The following is a 17013-nucleotide window of genomic DNA, read 5'->3' as shown; positions in this document are numbered from 1 at the left end:
TGATTGTTATTAGATATAAAGTCATCCTAATCCTTTCCCTCATCCCCATAAACTAACTATTACACAAGTTCACAAGAACTACTGTTATCAAAAATAGCTAAACCAAAGAACATCCCTTTTGTTAATGATTGATCAGTAATTTTGGAAATGGATTTATCTCATGGTATATTACATGTACGTGCACATTAGAGAAAGCAGAAATTTTGATGTTATTGAATGTGTCTGGAGTGCATCAAATCCAAATGTTCCCTGACAGTCTTATTCCATACCTTAAAGATGTTATTCTGACAAATACATCCTAGTGATTTAAAATGAAAGTATAATGAAATGGGGTTTAATGTTCTACTATTCTTTATCAACCAGGCTAATGAAGATGGCTTTAAGCCATGCAGTGTATATGCCTATTTGTCATTGAAGTCCAACTGTCAAGTTTTCTTTTGTGTCGTGCCATTGGTTGACCTTGGTTTTTCTTTGCCACACCCTCCATCCTGCACATCTTATATTTATAAAGAGAAATCAGACTAGAAAATCCTGAGGAACTTACTCAGCAGAACACTGGAATCGAAACTGAGACCTCCAGGCTAGTGAGCCAGCAGCACCATACTCACTGGCCAACAAAGGGTTCTTCAATTTCAGTTGGATGCAAAAAGAAACATGAGATTTCTGTAAATTCTACAGGGTTTTCTTGTCAAAAACTCTAAATAAACTTGGCCATTTTATAATATTTAAATATGTTGGAAATCAGGTAGAAAAACAGCATGATTTGACAGCTCCACTTTTGTTTCCGACACCAAAGAACTTCCATGACACATCATTTACATTGCACATTCTCTATGTTAATTTTTTAAGAAAGTAGTGTGAGTGAAGCCAGGATAATATAGTATGTTATACATGTCAAGCTATAATAAGTACCGACAAATTATGGTAATAGAAATTGATCTTGAATTTAAGCTAAGTTAAATGAGGTTACTGTAACCGGTATAGTATGTGCAACTCTTTGGCGATTTTCTATGAAAATATATGCTACAAACTTGCACATGTCTAGATAATATATAACATTTGAAGCCAAAATAAATACCTGCAATAGGCAGATTTAGCTCCTTATGTGATACATCTTTAACAGGATTTTATACATATTATAATATCTGTAAAAGAACCTGATCCAGAATTTATTTGATATTAATGGTTACTTAGCCTCTGTTATTAAGTGACTTTATTTTCATGTTTGATGTTAACCTTTTATGATACATTAGATATAAAGCTAGATTAAGAAGGATGTTATGTGATGATTGATTATCTCTTTTGCTTTTTCAACCAAATCTTTGATGTCTTCGTCTGCATACCTTGTTTAAAACCTTTCATTCTGATAATTGAACAGGGTAGTTAGATTATCCATGATGCGTGGTGTATAAATTTTTCATCAAGTATATTAAAGCCTAAAAATACCAGGAATCAATTATTTTTATTTAGCCAGATGATCTGGTACTTTCAGATCGGAACACTGGCAATCTCTTCCACGTTTTATGTACAAGCCAGGTAAAATACTGTGAAGGCCTGTATGATTAAATAGAAAGATGGGTCTTAAGTGATATCTGTGGAATAGTCTCTTCATCATTTGACCTCTAACAGATTGTAACCTTGTTGATTGTTTACAAGTGTTAGCACTGATGTCGATTGTTGTCACGAACACGCCTACACAGTGGGCAAAAATTGTATAATTTGTAAATAAAAAACCCCATTTTCTTGAAAAACATGTAATTTAGAACCAATTCCTGAGGTAGAAACTCATTCATTCAAACCACTGCCTTAAGCTGTAAAGAAACTAGTAATTTAGTTGGGATTCTTTTCGTTCCCTTGTGAACTGTGTAATTTATTCTTCAGAATATATTTTACTTGTCAGCAACTTCAAAACATTTCTTATGTCAAATGTTACCTTGATATCTAATTTTATTTTAAAAAAAAAAATCAGCTGGGAATTAATTAGAATACATATTGAGTCAAGAAATCTGGATATAGAATTGATCTCATAATATTTTGCATCACCTGAGTCCCTGTAGTAATTCAACTGCTACAATTAACTGGATATTGTGTTCTGTGGTAGTCCAATAGGAATTACGGTAGATATATATTCCAAGAAGTCATGATAATTATGTACAATTTAAAATAATATTACATATTTTGGTATATGAGGTTTGACGCAATAAAAATTGAAACAAGTTCTGTCTTTCTGCTCCCAGGGGATAAGAACTTTCTATGTACCGTTTTTTTATGTGGTTAAAATATTCAATAATGTATGTAACATTTAAAACTGGTTATTTTTATCTGTTTCTGATGGATATATGTTTCTTACATGCATATTTCAGAGCCCCAAATGTTGTTTGTCTATCTGTTGTTAGACAGATGATTTCACAATTTGTTTAAATTCATGGCAATATGAAGTAGTTATAATCTACACATGTATATCGTGTCCTTCAAGTCTGTTCAGATGACCTAATTCTACTAACATAGTGTTATGATAAATACTTGCTAGAGTTCCTGGTTTATGTAACCATTTAAAACACTCAAAGCAATTGCTAAAGTAAAGACGGTTTATAATTTACTGAAACATTTGACAAAAATTTAATCATTATATGATTATTAGATTACGTATAATAAGAAACTGAGAATTTACTGGGAGATCATTTAACAAAAGCATAGGTTTTAATTTCGCTTGTATTTTATATACGGTATATATATATATCAATGTTCACTTTGAACATGCCATTTACATGGAAAAATCAGAAAAACTTATTAATGCATGCACTGTCAAATTTGTAGGAGACAGTAGGGGACCTGTATTTTCTTCAGCAATACTCTCAGAATGTTAAGTTGCACAAGACAAATGAACTTCCAGGATTATTATTAACTATTTTTTGTCAGTACCGGTATTTATTTTATTCTGTGGGCTCATAAATTCAAAATTATTTAACCTCATGATCATGTTTGATATATTATTGTAATGGTAAACACATTCAGCAATGTTAAACTAACTCTGGATAGAGGAAAATAGAAATAAGTAATTGAGTTAAAATTTGAGAACTGTCGAAGTGTTATGTATGGTGTTTCCTCTCTACTGTGTTTATTGAATAGAAAGAAAGAGTATGATTAATTCCTCTCAACAGACTGCCGTTTGATACAAGCCAACCTCTGTCACTTTTTTCTGAATTGAATTTCAAATGTAAATTAAGTGTCGAAATCTAGACTAGTTATTTTAAGCTTAGGAATCGAACTGTCACGGAAAATACAGGAGAAAATGAAACAAGATTGTTATGAAAGAAAGCTGTGCAGTTTTCTCGGCATCATAAGCAGATTATTGAACGTCTTGACAGTTTAATTAAAGTTAGATTCTGTGAAATAAGCATGTTTAAATGTACATGCGATCTAATTTTGTTTCTTCAGTGTTTTCTGACTTTCTGTTACGTCTAATGTCAGCTGCTAGTGACATTTTATTTCAAGAATAAAATGAGTCTTCATGTTTTGGGGTTGGGTTGCTTTTTTTCGGTTAGTCTTTTCATATTGGATATACTTAACAAATTAATTTCTATAAGGGTTCATAAACAAACTTTATTTTTCGAACTATATCAGAATGACATTTTAGATATTGTGTAGAAGAATAATGGAACTTAAAAAAGGTTTAGTCCGAAAACTTTAGTCTGGAGGTCGCGGGTTCGTTACCGTTGTTGGCCGAGAAAGTTCATCAAGATTTTCCGACGTGATTTCCGCTTGTCAGTGGAGCAGGATGGAGGTCCTGTTAAGGACAGCTGTCTAGTCATTTGGATGGGATGAAAAACCGAGGTCTTGTGTACTCATTGATGTGCACATAAAAGATCCCTTGGCGGTTGAATTGGATGCAAGAGTAGGCTGTAGCGCAGCTGTCTGGGCAAAATTTCCCTCATAGCATACTGTATGGCATATGCCTGTCTTCATTATCCTAGTCGGTGCAGAACAGTAGGACGTTAAACCGCATTTCATTTCAGTCCGAAAATACTTAACAATGCTTTGTAAAACGTTCAATGCACATCACTTCCCTGTTTAGCTGTAGGATGGTGGCCATGTTTTGAATTAATCCATTGTTTTTTTGTAATGATTCTCACTGTGGTAATCTAGACTATTTAACCAGAGGACTATTAAAAACATTTTCATCCAATAATTATTCAAGTCTGGATCTGACCCTGAAAAAATTAAACAAATTGCATCCATTTATACTATTGACAGTACAGTGCAAGATCCATTTTCAGCACAGATAAATTTAAGTAATGTCAAGGTCAAACAGGAAATATGTTTACCTCAAGATTTTACCAGTGTTTTGTTTACCTCAAATTAGCAAGACATATTTTTCAAATATTATTACTATTTTTGTTATTAAATTTAACTTAGCCAACTGTGTTTACAGGTTAAATTCTCTGAAATTATAATTTCATGGCATGTAAAATTGACTGACGGGTAAGTTCTCCAATCTGTCAATTTCATTGTCAAGACTGACAAATATGACTGAAATGAGAGCTCTGCTACTTTCGTGTGATATTGAAATCACTGAGTTGTCTTCATTAAGAAAATTAAGAGAGAGTTTCCCTGGATTCCACTCAATATTATTTTGTTCTGTCTCGGCCTTTATAGCATGTATGATGGCCATGTCATTACAAAGTTTTCTTATCTTCCACCTTATTTATAACTTCATTAAAACATCATACAATGTAGCTAATAATTAAGATTAGATTGTGATCATACAGGGATTTATGTGACCTTAGTTTGACAGCTTGTATCCTGTCATAAATTTCAACAGACAGGAATCATGCTGCTAGCTTCATATAAGAGAGTATTTCCTATACATGCTTTTTCCATTTTTCGGCTCAATATTTGCTATGATTCAGTGATCCTATTGTGTGATTATTATAAAGGCCTTAATTTTTCTGCTGTATGCGTAAATAGGACTATTACTTTATAAAGACATATGAAAAAATTATTGATCAATATAAATCTAAAGTTGGCATCAATAGAGGTTTCCCATTAGATACAAACAGAAACAAATGGCATCAAGCAGATTGTAAGCATACAAACTTTATCCCTTTATTTATTTGACCCCATTTCCAGATTCTTTCCCCAATAGAAATGAAATGAAATGGGGTTAAACGTCCTACTGTTCTTCTCCGAACTGGGCTAATGAAGACGGGCATGTGCCATGCAGTTGGCTATGAGGGAAATTTGGCCGGACAGCGCCACTACAGCCTACTCTTATATCGAATCCCAACTGTCAAGGGATCTTTTACGTGCATGCCAATGTGTACACGGGACCTCGGTTTTTCCTCCCATCCGAACGACTAGACAGCTGTCCTTGTCAGGCCCTCTGTCCTGCATCACTGACAAGAGAGAACCACGCCGGAAAATCTGGATGAACTTTCTCAGCCAATGCAGGGATTGAACACCCAACCTTCAGGCTAGCAAACCAGCATCTTACCCACTTAGCCACTGTGACCCCATTTCCCCAATAGATCAGCAGCGGTTAAACAGTTACCATTTTGAAACATCAGGTTTGAAAGGGTAAGATAGTTCAGATGATGACTAAATTGAGCTTTCTGTATATCTTTAATGGAATCTAGGCTAATGAGATCTAAATGAAACATGTCTTATAAACTTACGTTTAAAATATATTTTCAGGCTGCCAAAAACCAAACAGTAGTAAAATTAACAGTGGTACCATGTCCGCCTGTTGTAGAGGTGATCATCAAACGACCAGACGTCAAATATCAACTGGGTTTTAGTGTTCAAAATGGTGTGGTAAGTTCTGGGTTTGTTTTATCTTGGAGTAGAAATAGCTGAAGAAAACCCAAAAAGCAGTTGATGATGGTTATGTTGGGGTAGTAATAATTAAAGGGAATAAAAAAAAGGCGTTGTTGAGGATGTTTACTCTTTATCACGTAACAAATAGATTAACATTAATATTGAAATTTGGTGCTTCCTTAAAGTGACATTGATTGCCCGATGTTGATACCTGCGTAGTGTTTGAGGCATGTTATTAACCGATTAATGTGGTATTAGCCTTGAGTTATTGACCTTGTTAAATGGTAGATGACTATATATCCATTGACCACGGTCTCAATGAGAAAATTCCTGAGATTGAGTCATTCGAATATGACATAAAACCAATGTCCATCCAGGTAGGTACTCATTGGCAGGCACATATAAAAACCCCTCAACAGTTAGAATTACGTGAAAAGTACGGGGACACAATGGAACTAGAAAGCTGACACCCACAACAAAGTATTTTATTGCAATGTGTAAGTAGTTTGTCTTGTCCGCGGGTTTATCTTGTTGGTTTTCTTTTGCATGTAGTGCCGCGTGCAGTCCTCCTGCACTTACTATTATAAGTTGTTGGTCTGGTACCTGATGGCATAAGTCAACCTTTCAAATTGATTAAATATTATTGAGTCTTGATTAGTTAGACTTTAAGTATACTTAGTTCTTTTCTTTGTAAGTAATCAGATACTGACTCTGGGTACAGTCATTGTATTGTAAATTCTAAGGATAGACGACAGAATGGTTCCATTTGTTTGTCTATGTTCAAACAGAAAGATTATAGCAGATGTTAAGATGGTCTCTCTATTGGACAGAAGTCATATAAGCTGTAGGTATGATGTAAATAGTTGTGGCCTAGGAGCTAATCTACTCACTAAGTAATTGATGTTTACAGAGTTGAAGCACTTTAATATTCTACTCGTGTTCAGATGTCTACGGTTCCAGCCTAAAGGTTGAAGAAGCCTGGACAAGCGTAATTACTAAATTAGATGTAATTTGATGTAATTATTAATGGCAATGACCACATGGGGATAAAAGCAACATCGGAATCAGTGGTGTGTGCATATGGTTGACAAATTAAGTGTAATGATTTATGAATACTAACAAAATTGTTATTAAGAGGGGTGTGCAGAGGTTTTATATTTTTATGATTTTCAGTTAATATTTAAGTAATAAGATGGTTATTAAACATATATTTGAGCAACAAATATACTTTCTTTGTAGTTTGGATGTAGTCTTCAATCAACATTAAATAAGTTTGGAACTACCTTTGTAATAAGTAATAATTTTCTATTAAATTGTATAATATTATTATAGCGACAATTGCATTTTTTTTTATGGTCATATGTTTAAAATATATCAAAATAAAGCATTAGAATATATTGCATCTTTACACAGTCCTCTCTTGTTACAGATTAATCCTATTAATCCTATAGGGCGGATGGGTGCATGGCCAAATGGTTATCACGTGCATGCTGTATCAGAAGGTCTGTCATTTAGACAACTGGTGTGGTTGTACGTGACAAGGAGTAGGGTCGCCTGTCCAACCTCGTGGGTTTTCTCTGGGTCCTCCAGTTTCTTCCCACTGTTAAAGATCCCTACGTACAAGTAAATTATTGAAATAAAATTGAACCATGTTTTAATTCCGAAATGACCTAGTTTGTGTCGAATTGACATAAAACCTCATTTCTCTCTCTCTCTCGTTATTAATCCTATAATTCACGGATGTCAGTTGAAAAATTAACAATAATATCATTTTCTTTTTGAAAATAAAACGGTTGAGATTGAAAGTGTCATTTTAGCCAAGGGAGGTAATTTTGCCTCGGTCAACCAGGCACCATTAGCCCTATATGTTTAAACACAGACTTGGACAATCAACCATTTTCATTATATATGTAGTAGAAAATATTTTTCATTTTTCTGTGAATTTTTTTTAAGTGCTAGAATGATAACTATGATTGTATAATAGTGATTTGACAAAGTATTAAGCAACAGATATAATTATGTTTTGACTTTCTGAGAAAATATGATGTTATCGCTTTAAATGAAATATTAAGATTATAGAAGGCAAACACCATACAATGATTGTCAAAACTTTGGAGTTAAAAATATATTCTGGATACTATAAAATTGCTTTATCCATCTTCATTAGCCCAGTCAGAGCACAGCAGTAGGACGTTAAACCCCATTTCATGCTTTATTAGATTTAGAGATCTAAATGATAGTTTTAGATGCTAGATATTTTCTTTAATAGTTTATTTATGGCTCTCGGTTTGACAGCACATGTATTTTATGTTTCATTACCAATCTATTTTGGGTAGATGACAAAATGTCAAAAACATGTTTGATGAAAAAAAGAACATTTGTTGATTGTTAAATTACAATATTTGTTTTCTTATTGAAAGGCATTAGTTTTTTGTAGATCTTTACTGGTAATTAAACAACTAATTTTTTAATTTTCTATTGTGATTTGACTGTACTTGGGGAGTAAGCTTAATAAGTTTGTGTGCAAAATTTGAGACACAGATCTGCATGTCCACGAATGAGATATACAGGTAGACTTTCTTATTGTTCTAAATAGTAGATATAACACCAGTTTCCACCTTTCGACGATGGCCGACAGCGACAATGTCTTTGTTTGATGATTTTGATTTTCTAAAATTTATTTTAATATTTTTCCTTTAGTTTCTTTTTTTTTTTAAATTTCTGAAATGGTTTTGCATATTATAGCCTATTGTGGTTTTCGAGGAGTTCAGCAGGAGCTCCAGAATTAAATTGTCTATAATCAAGCAATTCTAAGCTTATTTTGAAAATGGTATATAAAATTAATAACATTTATTGTTTTGTTGAAAGTGAAAACGCCTCTTAAAAAAAAAAATGATTTAATTTTAAAATGCAATATTCAGAGTGTTAGTTATTTTTCCATGTGAAAAGACTTTTATGCTTAAAAAGATTTTCTGTCAAAATATAATTCATCGGAAGTCACTAAATGTATGTTTGGAAATATTTTTCACGGTTTAATTGATTATTGTCTCTAATGGCAGCATCTTTTCATTGTATCTTGTCAGTGATTCTTTATGGTAAACCAATAGTTATATAATGGGCAGCAGAGTTCAATTCTTTATATCAGTCTTTTTTTGTTGATTATTTTAACACACACTGGTAATGTTTTGTCGACCCAGCAGCTTTCTCTTACAATGCCGGTCTTAAAGGTTGTAGTTGGTTTGTTGAACAGTTTTTATCATTAAGAAATAGAAATTACTGGCGTTGTCGTGTGTGTAAGATTTGGTATAATTACAGTTAGAAATGTCAGTTAAAGGAGGACCGTTAGATTGGATATTAACTTAGTGATTATTGACTGATAGAAAGTGAAAACTATATTAAGATTCCTCACTGTTTTTATCTAACTCATGTTATCTAGTCAATCTATTTCTACGCACCAATGCTATCCAATGATAATCAGCATTTTCACGTTCTATATTAACTTATACCATTATTGCTACGGCTTGCGTTTCACTGTTTACTATTGTTGGGGATGTGATGTGATTTGAGTTGGTGCCTCATCACTTCAGCTTCTGATCAAATTTATTACTAGTCTATTGATTAGATAATCCATTTCTTAGGCAACTGTATACGTCTTTCTCAGTCAGCCATAGGTAATTTGAATCTCAATAATTTCATAACTCTCTTTCTTGCACTAATGGGCTTGTATGGGACGATCCTGTTCAGTAGATAATGGACTTCCATGATGATAAAATTAGATCTAATTGGATTAGCATTTCTGAATATACATGATGGAAAAAAAACCTGATAGTGTTATAAAGATTCCCCTGACTTTGTTGGCAAAAGGCCTACATGTATATTTTTCTATGATTTCTAGATCCAGACTCATTTGTCTTAGTACGCTATTATTATCAATACACAACTGTCACAATGGATACAGAATTAAAAATCTATTTCCGGATTAGGAAGGCTGTATTGGAACTCCTACTTGTTCTAGATCAATCAATACAATATTGAACTAATTGACAGAAAGTTCTTGACTGGTGTTCGATCTCATTGTCTCCATGGTTAGATGGATGATTTTATCATGTTATTTACTCTCATGCGACGTACTGTTCAATCATGTGTATTTAAATAAAAATCTATGGGTTCTATAATAGTATCAAATGATTTATCTTTTTTATCCTCTTTACCCTTGTAGGTTTGTTTGTCTAGAGCACATAGGCCAATTTTGGATTTAATATTTGTTATATGAAAAATCAGTCCAAAATATTCGCAGTTTGTTACAAGAAGCCAGAGATTTTAATTACAGAGATCAATCTTCTTGCAACAAATTTGTGAATATAGAGGTCTCAGAAATGAGCCTTGCTGGACTCCAATATTTCAGATCAGTAGTTTTTGATTTTATATTTTTGGAAGATTAAGAGGAAGTCAAATTGTTTACTACCGGTACATTTGATTTAAATTTTGGATAACTTTTTCAATTTGTGGAACTCAATAACTATAGACTTAAAATTTGCAACAAAACAAGATTATTATCCCACAAAACAATTCAAAGCATTAAGTCCTATGAAATACCAATCTGATTAAAATACAGATCTATATTTCGTTTCGTTGTGTTTTTTTATACTTTCGATGGCCTACACTACATGAAGATCTGACAAGTTATAGTGATAGGTCACGTCAGGGGTCAAAAGACCGACTTTTGACCTATGACGTCAGTCATTTGATTAACCAATCAGCATTGATGTTACTAGTGGATTACCCACAGTTTTTGAACTATAAAAATGAAGCGAAATAGGATCTGTGTTTTAACCAGATTGATGAAATACAGACACTATCCAGCATATGCATTTCAATGAAATACGTCTCGCACGTCCAATATTGCAACTAGTATAAATAATGTACGCTTGGCACATTGCCCGTACCATTATGTGAAATAATGGTACGCCAACATCAAAGGATGACGTCAAATCTGTATTTTAAGTATGAATTATGAACCACAGACTTTTAATGTGAGATGTTATTTCTGGCCTTTATTGTTGTCTTTACTATTGTTTGAAATGGCATTTTCTCTGATAAATTCAATTCTTTTTAACAATTATTCAAAACTAACCTGAATCAGGAAGTGATTAAATTGATCTTGTTGGTAAATAAATTAATAAAATTAGAATGAGACCGTTATAATGTTTATTGATTAAAAAAAGTATGAATAGACACAATGAAATAAATATGGTGATCATCGCTGATTAGCAACAAAAGAAATTATTGATTTGACTACACAGGATATCAGAATTAAAAAATTAGGTTGTGTACAGAACTAAATATAGTTAAAAATTTATCAGATTCTAATCATAGTGGTTTTCAAGGTCAGTAAATGCTTGTGCGGTTCAATTTGAATGTAAAAGAGATAATGGTAAAATTGATAATTCCTGTTTCTGTCCTGCTTATTGATACAATAATTATTCATTGGTCTAGCAGTGATGAGTTCAGCTGGTTAAATATCAGTAAATTACATGCATGGTTTTAAAGGAGTTGATATACCTAATTAAGTGTGGTTTAATGGTCGAGGGCGAGACATTAAGGAATATATTGATACTGCACAACGACAACGTTATATTTAAACAATTTAAATTACAGACCCTATAATGGACTGTTGGCACATTGCCTGTACCATAATGACGTCACATCTGTATTTTGAATATTCTTATTGTACCTTTTACCTTGTTTTCTCAAGATTTCACAATTTTTATATAATTTAAAAATGTCACTATTACACCATAATGACGGTTGAGTTCGAATTTTGTGAAAAACGGACCGAAAATGATCTGACAAAATGGCTGCTCCTTGTATGCGAATAGTGTAATAGTATGTAATACCAAGGTTGTGGACCATCTAGAAGTCACAATTTGTATCAAATTTTGATGAAACTTAATTCGCGCATTTGGAAGCGTAACTTCCTGAATTATGACCCCTGATTGTTTGAAAAATAATGTTTTTATCTTGTGAACCCTCTAGAAGACACAGTTTGTATCCGATTTTAAAATCTGTTTAAATATATCACCATTTCACCCTAATGATGGTTGAGTTCCAGTTGTGTGAAAATCGGACCGAACTGCCTGACTAAATGGATGCTCCATGTATGCAAATAGTGTAAAAGTATGTTATACCAAGGGTCACAATTTTTCTCGGATTTCAGTGAAACTTAAGATTATGTTTATATCCCAAAGATATTGGTTCCTTTCGATATATCGGACCGTAACTTCCTGGATTACAATCTGATTACAATACAGATCAATTTGATTTGTTGATGCTTTGGGACACGATAACTTTAGTTCTAATTAAGTGAGAGTGATGAAACTTGGTGTATAGTTTCATTACATCAATACCTTGACTAAGTTCGATGATGAGAATTGTATGCTTAGGCTAAGGAGCAATAAGCATTTTTAAGTCAAGACTTTGGAACATAACAACTGAGTTCAATGATTAACATATCAAGCTTTAAAGCTAAGCAGAGATAAGCCATTTCCTTGGTCGATGCTTTGGGACAAGATAACTTTGATTCTATCTGATAGAGAGTCATGAAACTTAGTGTATAGTTGATAATCAGTTTGATTGCTCGATACTTTTGAAAAAAAATAGATGTGCGATTAATTAATATGTGTCATCTATTTATTTGGGGATTTCGGTGGGGGACATCAGCCTCACTGTTGGCTTGTTTTACTTTCCATGGCCTCCACTACATGAAGATCTGGCTGGTTGTAGTGGAAGGTCGCGTCTGGGGTCATATAAGCGGCTTTTGACCCTCTGACGTCAGACATTTGATTAACAAATCAGCGTTGATGTTTCAAGTGGGATACCCACAATTCCAGGCACCGCACGCCAGGAACAGACTGTTTCATTGGCTAATCCCTTGCATCAACCAGAATGTGGGTTATATAACAATTTTTCCCGATCCTAGTGTTTGAATTATGAACTATAAAAAACTAAACAAAAAAGGATCCGTGTTTTAATCAGGTTGCAAGGATTATGGCCCCTGCTTGTTAATCTTGGAAATTCATTTTTGAGAGATTTTAATTAAGAGTAGTACCTAATCAGGAGCTTTATCTGTCTTTTGTTAGAATTTAGAAACAGATGGACCATCTCCTTTAAAGACACAATATTCCAGACTGAAAGGAAAATATAGACTTACAGTCTAGAAACAATAAAAGGCATTATATTGGTTCAATCCCAAAAATGATTTAAATTGATTGATTCTATTGTAAGTTACATGTATGGCCAGCTAAAGCTGACATTAGTTCCTATTGATTTTGGTCTGCCATCTTTATTGTCTTAGGAGACAACTAATGTAAAAGTCATTATTATGAACATTGTGCTCAAAATAGTTTCTAACCAAGTTTCATTTTTTGGACCCACAACTGGGCTCTAACTGCTATTCATCTTGTTTTTCTTATTGTCAACGCTCTTACTGTCAACATATTTTTTGAAGTACAAATCAATTATGTCAATGTTTACAAGACTTTAAAAATCCAAATTTTCCAAGTGCCCATTTATTACATATTAGACTAGTTTCCAGTTGATATATAATACTGGTTTTCTCACAATAATGTACTTATATTTTCAGTTCTATCTTTTGGGGTTTTTTTTATTTTGAAAGACAGACGTAAGAAACCGAAAAACGATCTTCAGCAGAGTTTTCCATAATGATTGACAAGCTGAACGCTGATGTTTCATACACAAACCCTATGTGCATCCATCTATTCAAATGATTTTAGAATTAATTATTCTAAACAGTGACAGTAATCAATATTTTGATATTCATCAACTTTTTTAACATTCCCATGTTAAGTCTAGTTACAAATCGATTGATTTCATTCAATGTTTTATAGATTTTTCTCATTCAAGATGTAAACTAATTAACGGTTTTTAAAAAGGATTTTTTTTTTTTGCTTTTGGCTTAATTCTTTGAATGAATAGAGTTTATTGAATTAATTAGATAGAATTGCAGAATCATGATTTTTTTCTGTCAAGTACCGTATTTATACATTGTATTGTTGAATGAACCAAGAAGTATTATTCTGTGATGTGTATGAATAGGGTTTATTGAATTAATTAGATAGAATTTCTATTGATAGAATTGTAGAATGGTGATTTTTTTCTGTCAGTTATCGTATTTATACATTGTTTTCTTGAATTAACCATGATGTGAATGTATTGGACCTGAATTTCTTTCACAGAAGCTTAAAAAAATTTCATATGATCAATATGACAACATTATAATATAGCTTCACAATTGAGAATATCAAATAAATCTTTGCAAATGGGGAAGTTTAACAAATTTGTATGTGTTTAATGCTAAATATGTGTAGTTCTTTTTCTGTATCAAATTTGGACACATTTATTGCTAAGTGCTAAGTAGTTATTTTGGGTGTATCAGATTGACATTACTTGTATTCTGTCATGTTTATGCATCATAATATTTATTAAACAAGAATAGTTTAGTAATGTTGACTCATGACCATAATTTAGACATTAATAGCTTGGATAAAATGGTTTGGAGATTGTCAAGTCTTTTTTCCCCTTTGATAAATGAGGATGTGATGATATGGACAAATGTTAAAGATACATTATGTAAGATTTAGATAAAGAGCTGACCGTTCTTGCTATAATAGTTTGAAAATAGATACTGCAAAATGATTGTCTTGAAAATTTCATTCAAATTACTTTATCCTAAGCCAAGTTATTACTGTTTGTAGTTTTGACAAGATATGTGCATTGATTGTTTATTATCATAACCACGGTACTTGTATATTCAAGACGTAGCCTTGCTTTCTCATTTTTAAATTAGATCATTAAATGGCCGAACCGATCTAATCTACTTAAAATCTCAAGCCTCCCATGACATCGAGAGTTGATTATGGTCTTGTCATGTTAATAAATGTCTAATTTATATAACATTTAAGGCCTAAGGAAAGAACCGCATTAGGCAAAATTAGCTCTTGAATAATATATCTTTAAGATAAAGGCTTTCAATTAAAATTCACTGTCAGTCAAAACTGGCAAATATGACTGAAATGGAATCTTTGGTTGAGACAGTTGGATTTCATTTGCTGCCTAGAAAAACGCAATTCTTTTCTAGATTTCGTACTTTATAAAAAATAAATTGATGTAAATTCCATCTTAAAGAAAATGAAAAATTGTGTTGTTAATATAAGTTAAAGCTACCGGATTATCCTCTTAGCATACTGTGTATTGTATGCCCATCTTCATTAAACCCCATTCCATTTCATTTCCTTACCCCGTCTTCATTAGCCCAGTTGGAGTAGAACAGTAGGACATTCAACCCCATTTCATTTCATTACCTGTGAGAGGGATAAGTGCTGAAAATGAACTTGGAATGTTTATATTTGATAAGTAATTATAACGTTAATTTTGTATATTTCAGATATGTAGTTTATTACGTGGTGGTATAGCTGAACGAGGAGGTGTTCGAGTAGGACATCGTATTATAGAAATAAATAACCAAAGTGTGGTGGCTGTACCACATGAAAAAATAGTCTCTTTATTAGCCAACTCAGTTGGTGAGGTAAGTAATGTTGTAAAGATTATTAGCTGATTATATGAATTAATTTGGTTGTAGTGTGTTAAGTTAGGTCATGTTCCTACCCAAACTAGGAGGATTGGGTGGCCAAATGCTTTAAATTATGCCATTAGAACACAAGGACTGTCATTGAGTCTTGTGGTAAGATTTCAATTCCCCGCTTGTACATGACAAGAAGTAGGGTCGCCTGTCCAAACCCCAATCTAATTAAGATATAGATCTATATTTCGTTTCGTTTTTTATACTTTCGATGGCCTACACTACATGTAGATCTAACAAGTTATAGTGGAAGTTCACGTTCTATGACGTCAGATACCAAGCAAGCGACATTTGACCCGATTACTCATTCATTCGATTAACCAATTAGCGACCGCCATGTATTTTTTTATCTACTTTTGCTTTGTTTTGATTTCTATTGCCGCTAATGTCTACCCACAGTTCCACGCAAAAAAAGGTCAAACGCTCGATTCGACAGACAATTTGATTGGCTGACTGACCCCTCATTTCAAGCAGAACACGAGTTGAATAACAACGCTTCCAGATCCAAGTGTAGTAAAGACAAGTAAAAACAAAAATTTGAACTATAAAAACGAAACGAAATTGGATCTGTGTTTTAATCAGATTGGTCCAAACCATAGTTTGGTTTGAGTAGACGTTGAACTTCATTTCTCTCTCTTTCACTCCTACTCATATTTGACTCCTAGGTTGAATGACATTCATAGGTAAGAAGGTAGACAAAGAGCTATATTTTTATAGAAACAAACTTTAAATGTATTGTCTTGGTAGACAAGTTCATCTGTCTTAATCAGACAAGATTATATTATAGAGCGTACAGTGGTTGTTTTCTTTATTCTAGTGTAAGGGTTGGGAAATATATGTCAGATGATTTAAAGATGCATTATGTAAGAATTAGATAAAGAATTGGTTCTTCTTGCTATAATAATTTAAAAATAGATAATGAAAAATGAACATATTGAAAATTTCAGTCAAATTACTTTTTTCACTGCAAAGTTATGAGTGTTTGAAATTTTGACAAAATGTAGCCTAGATTGTTTATTATGGTAGCAAATCTTGATAACCGATATCTATTTTATCTTTAAACTCTTAAATAGATGCTGTGTTCTAATCTACTTAAAATCAGAGCCAACCGATGTACCAAACAGTTGATTATAGGCTTGTCGTGTTAATAAATGTTTTAATAATAGTTTGTATAACTTTTGAAGCCAGAAAAAAGACCTGCAATAGGCGGACTTAGTTTTTGTATAATGCATCTTTAACTTCAAATAGCAACAGACACATATCACTGTTTGAATAAGAAAAACTACAACATAACACTCACTGCTTCTAATTAGAATGCATGTACACTATGGTTATATTTCCTTAAAGGCTCAATACCACTGTTGTTGTAACTGAATAATATGTCCCAATCTTTATTCTAGTCAACCAATTGTACTATTTTACAATATTCCAATTAATTGATGATACAAATTTTATCTTAACACACCTAATTTAAAAAATTGGAAAAATTCAACTAAATGATTTGAAAAGCCTGACGTAAAGCTTTTCAAATGTGACTT

The 17013-nt window shown here is 32.7% G+C and overlaps 1 protein-coding gene across 5 annotated transcripts in view; it reads left to right on the top strand.

Annotated features, from left to right (window-relative positions):
* The window catches only part of LOC126817331 (golgin subfamily A member 6-like protein 22), a 108088-nt gene that overhangs the window by 85322 nt on the left and 5753 nt on the right, over window positions 1–17013 (top strand). For all 5 annotated transcript variants that reach the window (XM_050544200.2, XM_050544197.2, XM_050544196.2 and 2 more), the window contains 2 exons: window positions 5695–5814; window positions 15281–15421. In XM_050544200.2, coding sequence (XP_050400157.1) covers window positions 5695–5814; window positions 15281–15421 — 261 coding nt within the window. The remainder of the gene's footprint in view (window positions 1–5694; window positions 5815–15280; window positions 15422–17013) is intronic.

The sequence above is a fragment of the Patella vulgata genome, chromosome 4, assembly GCF_932274485.2.
Source record: "Patella vulgata chromosome 4, xgPatVulg1.2, whole genome shotgun sequence".
Taxonomy (NCBI): Eukaryota; Metazoa; Mollusca; class Gastropoda; family Patellidae; genus Patella; species Patella vulgata.
Note: the sequence above shows the minus strand (reverse complement) of the source record. Positions and strands in the feature narration are given on the sequence as shown.